Consider the following 10,132-nt stretch of genomic DNA (forward strand, 5'->3'; position numbering starts at 1 on the left):
CGCCATGAGTGGGGCCGGCCCCGCGTCCCCCGGCCGCGGCAGCGCGGCAGCCCCGCCGCCCRCCGACAGGAGACGGGACTCGCCGGCCGCCGGGTCCCCGATCCAGCCCATCATAAAGGGTGAGGAGGGAGCGGAGCGGGCTCCCGACCGTGTCGAGCCCGCCGTGTAGCCCCGCGGGCAGCGGCGGAGAGGTGGCCCAGGGGTCCCGGGAGGGGAAGCTCGTCCCGTGAGCGGCCGGAGTGTCCTGGGACCACCCAGGACCCGTCCACCTCTCCGGGATTCCAGCGCCTTCCAACCCTCCGAGGTTCCGCGGCGTGTGCTGAGGTTTAAAGCTGGACAYCTGGGAAGCTTAGCTGGCTTTCATCTCTCGCAACTGGATACCGGGGTGCCTCTGTGGCTTTATTTCGGGGAGCCGAGTGGGCCACCGCGGCCCTTGCCCCCGCCATGGAGTTTTCCTGGGGAAGCTCGCTCTTGGGTCTTTTTCGCCCAAGTTCTGGTTAATCCGTGCACAAAAGCGTTTGGAATCTGAATTGGTTTAGCCCATGCTTTATTTACTGCTATCATGTCTTTCTCCAATTTCTAAATAAGCGTTCTGCACCGTTTTGGAACGGGGTGTGGGATTCAGAGTGTTGGACAAACACAGGCGGATACAGTAGAGACGGGGAGTCACAGTGCASGTCCAGCAGCTGGGGCAGGACAATGTATCCTTTAAATGGCAGTTCCAGCTTAAAGTCTTCTTTTGGGACTACCCTGTATATTTCTTGAAACGGTATTTGCTCTGCTCTCTCAGTGCTTTTCAATTTAGCAGGCTTTTTCTTTATGACAGACATGCCTGTTTTTCCACACAAGTAGTAAATACTCTTTTCCAAGACTGAATTTCAAGCCTGGCCCTGGCATACAAGCAAATGCTGACAGTTTTCCTTTGTAGTGAGGATTCCTCTTGTCTTTTGCTACAGAAGACTCCCACATTTAAGATGTTAATCTCTGTTAAAGTGCAGCGTTTCCTTCTGTTCTTTTATCACCTGTAATCAGATATGGAAGCTGTACTGAGCAGAAAGCAGATTGAGACAAAGGGTGCTGAGCCACAGAGAAGAATATTCACCTTCACAGAAAGGTGTCTGGCATCTGGAATACTGGTTCGTTGTGTTTTGTCTAAGCTGGTGGCTTGCTGCRTAGATAGGTTACTCTAGATATACTGTTCTGATGCTCTTCTGGTTTTCTATGAATTTGCTGAGCAGCAGTCCTTCCTCACTGAGGTATGGTGTGCTGCCTCTGTTGTGTAGCCTGGTATGAGAGTGAGAGACAAACTAAAATTCTGGCTTTCATTCATATTCTAGATGTTGGGGAAGTCTATTCAAGACTGCTGGATCACAGACCAGTAATTCAGGGAGAAATACGTTACTTTGTTAAAGAATTTGAAGTAAGTATTGTATCTTATGGGATACTATCATGGTCTTACACTTCGAACTATGCTATCTTTTTAGATATCATAGTAGGTATATCTTTCTTCAGAAGGATTTGACATGGATGTTTTTCCCAGAATAACATACCTGTTGTGTATGTCTGCATCTTTAGTAAACAAGGCAGTAATTTAGGTCTTTGTCTTTTAAAAGTTTTGATAGGGTCATTTTTTTTTTTTGTCCTGCAAAAGACTGACAGGAATATTGATGTAGGAGAATAATGTAGTYCTAACATCTTAGAGAGGTCCAGTTGGTTCAAGGAAAGTATTGTTGGCCAGTATAGGTTTACGTCTTATTGAGAAACTACTTTATGCCTCAGCTGGATTCAGCTAGCTCAGTTGTAATTTTATTTTCTTTTGATTTTTGTTACCCAAGAGGAAGTGATATTACTGGAAGAGAAGAGCAGCACTTCATGCAAAGTAACAAAATCATTAAAAATTGAATGACTGCTATCTGATTGGCTACAAATAAGGCTAAAGTACTGAATGTACGAAGTGTGTATGTACAGCTTTGCCTGGAACAGACAATTTGATTTCCACAAGAGGGCAGCAAAAGCTTAGAAAATTTGAATCTTATRTCAGCAAAAGGCTGTTCGTGCGTAGATTTTCTTTTTCACAGAATATGGAATTTAAAGTCAGTCCTGAAAATGCAGTTACACCTCAAACTTCCAGTATGCAGACCTGTTTTGAATGACATTAAAATGTCTTTCCTCTCACCCCCCCCCAACCCAGATTGTAGCTTATGTTTTGAGCAGGTCTATTTCGTCTCTGCTGGTTTAGGAAAATAAGCATGTGAAATAAACTCCTATCATATCTGTATTGTATGGGCTTGAGAGCCATTAGAAATTATTTCTTTTCTCTGTTTTCCCTAACTAAGCTGTAGAATACAGTGAGTAGTTTTRCATGTCATTCCACAGGAAAATAAATTTTAAATTCATGGATAAAATTAGAACTTACATCTTYAGGTTTTTAATTCATGTATTTGTCTCGTTGCACCTGAAGTCTTGTTCTGTTTTTAAGGCACATTTAATATATTCTTGGATCTTATATTGAAGTTTAATTACTGGTTTATACTTTTATGGGGGAAAATAGCAAAGTATAGGATTGTTTAAATTTTTAATACTTAGAATTTCTTCTGAGTAGGCTCAGACTGGGACCCAAAAATTCCACTTTTTTCTAACTTTGAAGTATGAGATACTCTTTGGTTGTAGTAGAACATGTGTGCTTTTTTTGATTGTTACCACCTAGTGTGTGAGGAATGGAGATTTGCACTGAGGAAATCTAGAGCCTGTTTAATTATGTGGTTTTACTTCTCTATGCCTCTGTTTCTGAAGAAATATACCCATTTTAAATTGGGTATGGTGACCATGTCTCACTTCATGTGATACAGTATTTTTTGTTTAAGTGGAGTTTTTATCTAAAGGAAAGTGCTGGTGAAATTCAGAGTGGACATAGTGCTATGGCTTCAGAAAAATAGATTTTTTTTTTTATTTAGACAATTAAACATTGTCTTGCTGTACTTGTAATTAATCATGATCAGTAGCGAGTTAGAAGAGCTGCCTCTTTAGTCAGCTATGTTATTTTTTAGTCAACTTCATTGCTTCACTTCAGTTAAAATAATTTTACTTGCATTGTTTTCACCTCATTTCATSCTAAATGCAGAGGGTCAGATCAAGCAAGCAGAATCACTGTTGTGTTATTTCTCAGTAACAACTGAGTTATAAAAATGGAATGTGTTCAAGCTCTGTTGCTCTCTGTTGTTTTAGATATGCTGTAAATTATCTATACAAAACAGCACATTTTTCCACACAGTGTATAGCTAGTTAATACTGCCTTTTCTCTCCAGGACCGAGGAGACATTCAAAGAATTGTTGTATTTTAATGTGAAGAGTGGAACATTGCTCTCTTTTTTTCATGAATATTTTTATGTATGTTGTTAAATAARTAGAGTAACATTTTAGTAGACAATGGTGTGGTCTTTGAGATGAAGCTATAAGTTTATCAACTGGGAAACCACCTTTATTTTAAAACATGGAATTCTTTGCTAGCCACTCAATTTCTTTCATTTTTCTGGCAGGAAAAACGTGGCCTCCGAGAACTGCGAGTACTTGAAAATCTAAAGAACACAATCTTTGAAACGAATGAACGCATTCTTCCRAAGTGTGAGCAGGCAATGCAAGACAATTTGAGTGAAACCTTCAAGAGATGTAAGGAGGTTGCGTCTTACTACTCTTGATGCATCATTTTGAGGGGTAAYTTAAATAGTTTAGATTCAAAGTATGATTTGTTAGGAAGTTACCACACTTGGGTAATTTCCTACTGTTTATGTGCTTTGTTTTCAGTTCTGTGGAATTTTAAAAGGGAAACAACAGGGATGTTGTTTGATATGTAGTASTTCAGCCAATCAGCTCTTGCTAAGGTTACATTAAAGTTTTTTGTTGATTTAAGTAGAAGCTGTTTCAGCTCATTTTTTTCCTATTCACTTGGAAATAGTGCTCCATGTTGACCAAAGCCATGGACAAAATTTCTGTTTCCTGATTAGTTGCAAGCATGTTGTGTGTGACCTTCAAGTTCCTCAATTTTCCCACAGAGTGCATACTGTCTCCCATCATTTAAAACTAAACTTGTTACTGTATAACTATGAAATGTATAATTATTTTTATATTTATTTACAAATTGGGAAGTAATAGTARTTGCATGCTACTCTGAGTTTCATCATTATAGTAATTAATATATTTCTTTACTGCTCCGATTTTCAAAGAAAGTTTAAGATTTTTACTAATTTTTAAGTATTCTTTTTTTCTTACTCATTCAGCAGGATGGTTTCTTCAAAAGAGATTTTAAGAGAGTGTGGGTACATCGGTTTAGTTGCCAAAGTTAGGCAGTTGGAACATACCACTGTGGGTTTTGTTACAATCTATGTGTGGCATCTTGTATAAGCATTTAATTTCCTCTAACTTATTTATATGGCATCTGGCACATTTAGAATAGCAAATGGTAAATGATGTTTTACACATAAAACAATAGCAGGAAAATATTAAAATTTAAAATTTAATCATGCAAATAAGACGTGTTCTAATACCATCCAACTGGGGTGAACCTTCGATGCTGCTYCCTGACTTTCTAATGGCCAGCTGTGCAGTACATCTTTAGTAATAGAGTCACAGAATGGTTGAGGTGGGAAGGGACTCTTGGAGGTCATGTCCAACCTCCCTGCTCAAGCAGCAGCAGCTTGAGCCAGTTGTCCAGGACTGCATTCAGTTCCTKCTTTGGGGAAGTGAGTTTATTTAATTCTGCGTTAATTAGGTGTTAAATAAGTTAGGGTGGGAAAGTACATAGAAATACAGTTCCTATTTCCATTGAGAAGTTTGCCCAGGCTTAGTCTCATGAGAGAAAAGGACTCCCAGGATAAAGATGTGTTGTCCATACAGACAGCTGATCAGAAAAAAATAAGGAAAAAAAAACCCAACTGACTAAAATGTGGAGTTTGATCACCTGTTTCTACTTACTGACTTGAGAGGGGTTTTTGATGTCATCTGAGGTGCTGAGTAGTGCACTCCAGCTCATCAGCAACCCTGAGAGTGTGGGCACAAGAGGACCTCACTGTCTTTCTGGTTTTGGCCTCTAGAATACACTAAGGCTGAACTCTGCAATAAGCCTACTTATTTTTATAAGTGTAAGAATTATAGGTATAAAGCATTTTCTGCAGGTACTGATGACTCTCAGGCAGAGTTAAGTGACATAGTGGAATAAAATCTCTACCTTGCAAYAGCCCCACATCTTCTAAATCCCTTTCAGGCAAGTTTCTTTGATTTACAGCAGCCGACTGATCTACTGCAATTTGTTATTTCAGTGCAAGCTGCCAACGCTATGATCCATAGACTCCAAGAGAGGGAGTATGAARCAAGAAAGGTAAAGGATGGATGGATAGATTTTTATTATGTGTTCTAAGAGTCTTGTGCTTCACAGCAAGTTTTTCTGCCTTCGTACAGCAAAACTTAAAAACRTATTTTTCTATACCTTATATACTTGCCCTGAAACTTCTTCTGCACTTATAAAACACACTCTGTGAAGTTAATGGATCTAGCTAACTCTTCCTACAATCTCCTGGTATATAGAAACTATTTTTTTTATTTCCTTTGCTTTATTTTCTCTCCTAGCTCAGACTATAACATTTGTCACATACAGGGAAAGCTTAAATATAAAAAAAGCTTATTTTCTGTGGAACAAAAAACATCTACTAACYTACCAGAATGGAAATGTAAATCTTTCCTAGTTAGCTGAGAACATTGACCATATTATATATATATTGCTTGTTGAAAAGGAAGTGTGTTTTTCACTTGTGGATGGGTTATTTAATGAAGGGCTATATTATAGGAACATGCGAATCATTGGAACCTTTTCAGCTGGCTAAGCTTTGCTTGTTTGAAATACATGTGCCCTGAATCAAAAACCTGGAAAATTATACAAGAAATTATTTTCATATTTTCCCATTACTACTGTATTGTGTTCCTGTGTTATCTCTCTACTTGCAAAATTCTGGTAATAATAATTTAGTTCAGAAAAAATRAAGAAGTTTCCATGCCATCAAGCAAAACAGGCTGTGCATTGATGGATGTAAGCTGATAGTCATGTTTTTCTTTCCTTTTTAGCAAAACATTGATGAAGATGGGCAGTCCAGTTGCAATTGAATACTGGTACTGAGCAAATAGCACACTCCTGAGCACTGACAGAGTTTGGTTGTGTCTAACAGTAATGTAGAGGGGGTTAAATGAGAAATTCTTGCAGTTCTGCTACTGTTTGTTTGAAGTAAAATTTTAATAAGAAATTTATAACTTATAAAAGGAACAGTCAGTAAGAATATTGACTATTCTTTTTGAAAACATTAGGTGTATGTTTCCACTTCTTTTTTTTTTTTTTTTTTTTTTTTTAAATATGTAATGGAAGAATACTTAGTTGTTCAGAATTCATCGCATTTATTAGAGTTTGTATGGTAATGCTTTTTGGCTTGAAACTTTCCAAATGGCAGTAGTAACAGGTCGCTAACCTTTTAAAAACTATAGATAAAAGTTGTTACTGTAGTGCAGCCCCTTGAGGAGAAACATTTTTCTCTTACTTTTCAAAAATTATGTGTTCTGAAAAGATAATGTGATTTTGGTTGCACGCAGTGTCAGGTTTGGATAGGTGCTGTGTAAGTGTGTCAAACCACTGTTTCAAAACCTGATGAATACAAAGTAGTGTACCAGTCAAACTGTATACAATGGTGTATTTTGTTAGTAGATGTTACTGTATCTGCTGCAAACAAAATGTATCTTGGCAGAATATTGTTAAAGTGTGTCAGATTCTGCACTGGAAAAATCGTGTACATAGCTCATGCTATGTGATCTTGAAGAACAGCAGAGTATTTAGGAATACGTAAATGGATGTTTATGTATATTAAGTGCCTTTAATTGACAAAAATGCCACGCATGGGAAACTGTCATGGCTGATACACTGAAAAAGAGAGGGGTTAARAAAAGAAGGATTAATCCCCTCTTCTGCTGGGAGATGGAGCAAATGGAAGAACAACTGCCTATTTATTTTGGCTTCTGCACCTCCAATATAAGGGGCCAGACTGTTAATACAGATCACAGGCAATCCACAGAATTACATTACACTTTGTCATGTGCATTGGTTGTATATGATGTATATGATCTCTCATGTATATGTGTATATGATCTCTCTTTCTAGATATACAAACATTTTTAATTTTTTTTTTCTTCAAGATAAGAGAGTGAAAGGAATTAGATTTACCAGAAGCCAAACAATAGAAAAGTATGAGGGGAAAATGACTTATTTATAAGGGAAAACATTAATCACAGTGAGAACTAGCTGGCTARAACAGAAACACTAGCTGCCAGTTTCAAAACATGTAATATGTCGTTATAGGCTATAGAAATAGCATAATTGCTAATACAGTTATGTTAATAGTATTGCAAACATTTTAGCACTTGTTTTGGATCGGCTATACAAAAATAATGTTTTCTTCTTAGTTTCACTTTTCCATATGTTTTCTTGCTAGTTTCCAGTTTTTCTGATTCTTTAATGTTATATAGCTTTCATTAAAGCCCCTGTTTTCATATGGAAATTATTGTTAAAAGCTTCCTATTTTCCTCCTCTCAGCTTCAGGCAGACAAGGTGACGGCTCGTGAAGAGAAGTGCATYGCCCACTGGGAGGAGTTCATGAAAGAACAGCAGAACAAACGTGCAGAAGTGGACGAAGAGCACAGAAAAGCCATAGAGCGCCTCAAAGAGCAGTATTCTGAGATGGAGAAGGAGCTGGCCAAATCTGTTTCTTTTTAAGAGCTTTTTTAATAATGCTGGATTTGTGCCATGCTCAGTTGCTTCTGACTTAAGTTGAAGTTCTTTTGGAAAGCTGAAACTGATAGCAAAAAGGAGAATTTCCTCCACAGGYTTGGTATGGGAAGAAAAGGTTTGCATATTTTCAACTTAAGTGCCTATCTATGCTTGTTTGGTTCAGGGCAGGTGGAATGCCAGTATTTCTTTGTTTGTTGGAAGGTGGAAATGAAAATTCTGTGACTGCATCAGCTCAGGGAGTTGCAAACTGGAGCTCTTTCCCATTGGCAGAGTATCATATCATTTGGGAAAACAGAGACTAATGTAGTGCTAACTATCCCAGTGTGCAGCCACAGCCCTTTCCCCAAAAGGAGGTTAGCAGGTTCCAGCCATAGTTAGCTGAGAATTCACTGGGAAAAGTATATTATGCTTGAAAATTTCAAGAAAATAAAACTTGTCTTGAGGAATATTTTACTTTGAAGTCTTACTGGTGAAAGATCTCAACAGTTTTAAACCAAATTTTAATTAAACTTTTGGGTTGTATGTTCAGTATTATGAAGTAGAGTTACAATCTGAATGGGTTTTTGTTAACATAAAAATGGTAAAGTAGGTTTGGTCAACAATTCCTACATTTTTTTCTCCTTGTAAATTTCTCAGGACTCTCTTTTTAAGCTTTATTGTTTTAAGCAAAGCCAAAACAAGCTAAAAAGTAATCACRAGAAGCATATCAGTCTTTGTATTAGCTTTGTAGCTAGTACAATTTCACCTTAAATATTTGGCATGCGGTTGGTTTACTTAGGATAAGCCTGTCAGAACTCCATGAAGCAATTGAGGTAAGATTCTTRTTTCCTTATCAGCATAACAAATGAGCAGATTAGTGGTAAAATGCCTGTAGTACTGATCTGCTTTCTTACTAACTTACTCTTAGAGTTTATGTGAAACTCCTGCACTGCTCTATGTTATTCCAAACTTGCAGTTACCAGCAGCGTAACTGAAGAAGTTAACTTAATCAGTTCATTAACCAAGGAAAGTGAGACGTGGTACCTTAATGAAATTTGCTGCAAGCTAACCGTTAGTGCAGGAAATATCTTTCCATAATTTAGCTGGTGTCYGATGTGGAATGGAAACAGGTAAAAATAAACAGAATTTACTCTTTACCTGTATTGCAGCAGTAATATACCAACAAAGGTTGCTTGTGTAGGTTTATGGCTTGGTTTCAAAGCTCCATTCCTGGCAGCATGTTGATAGTGTGATTAAGGTTAGTAGAGGAGATGGAATAAGTATTTGAGATTTCTTTCAATAACACTGAATTCCTGCCAAGCTGCTCTGCCTGCTACTGTAGACCCAACAGCTTCATCAATCATCACCATGTATCTGGACTGAAAAGAGGACTTGCCAACCTGGGGCATGCTGGAATGTTGTTAATTCTCTGTTCTGAATGGAAAAAAACATAGATGTCTCAAAAATATCCCACACATGAAAAATAGGAAAGTCTCTTTTAAAACAACTCCTATCTGGATAGAGGGTGAATTCTGTAAGACTTCTCAGCTTATGTACCCATGATGAATGTTGTAACTAAGCTCAGACTTTTCATTTCAGAAGAAGTTAGTTCTTGCCTGTCTTTAGAACTGGGTATGTAATAGTTTTGTTTGGAGCACAGATTGGAAGTGGCTCCTCTCTTACCAGATTACTTGATGCATATGTGCTCAAAGCCCAAATATCTTTGTAACAAAATGCATTTAACTGCATACAGAATTAATTTTTATTTTTGCACTGACAATTTTTATTAAGATTTAGATATCTAATTAACTGTGCACTGGAGCTGTAGATTTTAGTGTTTCATCAATTTGAGGGCTCATAAGCAATGATGCAAGTGTTACAAGTTGGATAGTCACTGGAAAATAAAGTGGTATTTCCAAAACCTGGRATTTGTGCTGATTCTTTGAAAAGCCTCTGAAGTACTAACACTGAAAATGTGTTCCTCTTTCAGAAAATTTTATGCTGAAGAATATTCTATGCTGAAGGTCGTTTAAAAGCACATTTCTTCAAAATCTCACCTACCTCTTGGTCAAAGTTATTCACTATGGAAACTAAATTAAAACTGTCTGTTCCTAAATAATTTMATTTAGTAACTTTCATTCTTTTTTTGCATGGTATGCTATAGATTTTGAGTCACTTAGAAATGCTTAATCGTCTTTGAAGCAACTTGCCAACATTTCTAGGAAAACCTACTTTTTCTGTCCAAATGCTTTAAAAAATCTCAACCAGTACCTGTTTCCAGTACAATCTCAATATGTCTGACTGCTAACATCTTCAGCAGTTTTTTATCAAGGTGGT

General features: G+C 37.6%; 1 protein-coding gene across 2 annotated transcripts in view; it reads left to right on the forward strand.

Annotated features, from left to right (window-relative positions):
* The window catches only part of BLOC1S5 (biogenesis of lysosomal organelles complex 1 subunit 5), a 17,464-nt gene extending 7,741 nt beyond the window's left edge, over positions 1-9,723 (forward strand). The window contains exons 1-5 of one of the 2 annotated variants that reach the window (XM_057369112.1): positions 5-119; positions 1,338-1,420; positions 3,537-3,666; positions 5,313-5,371; positions 7,622-9,723. In XM_057369112.1, coding sequence (XP_057225095.1) covers positions 5-119; positions 1,338-1,420; positions 3,537-3,666; positions 5,313-5,371; positions 7,622-7,801 — 567 coding nt within the window. In that variant the 3' untranslated portion in view covers positions 7,802-9,723. Of the gene's footprint in view, positions 1-4; positions 120-1,337; positions 1,421-3,536; positions 3,667-5,312; positions 5,372-7,621 lie in introns of those variants that run through there. The other variant, XM_057369111.1, reaches the window with a different exon arrangement.
* Positions 9,724-10,132: the final 409 nt, after the last annotated feature.

Source organism: Malurus melanocephalus, unplaced genomic scaffold, assembly GCF_030028575.1.
Source record: "Malurus melanocephalus ecotype Western Australia unplaced genomic scaffold, MMel_1.1 scaffold_103, whole genome shotgun sequence".
Taxonomy (NCBI): Eukaryota; Metazoa; Chordata; class Aves; order Passeriformes; family Maluridae; genus Malurus; species Malurus melanocephalus.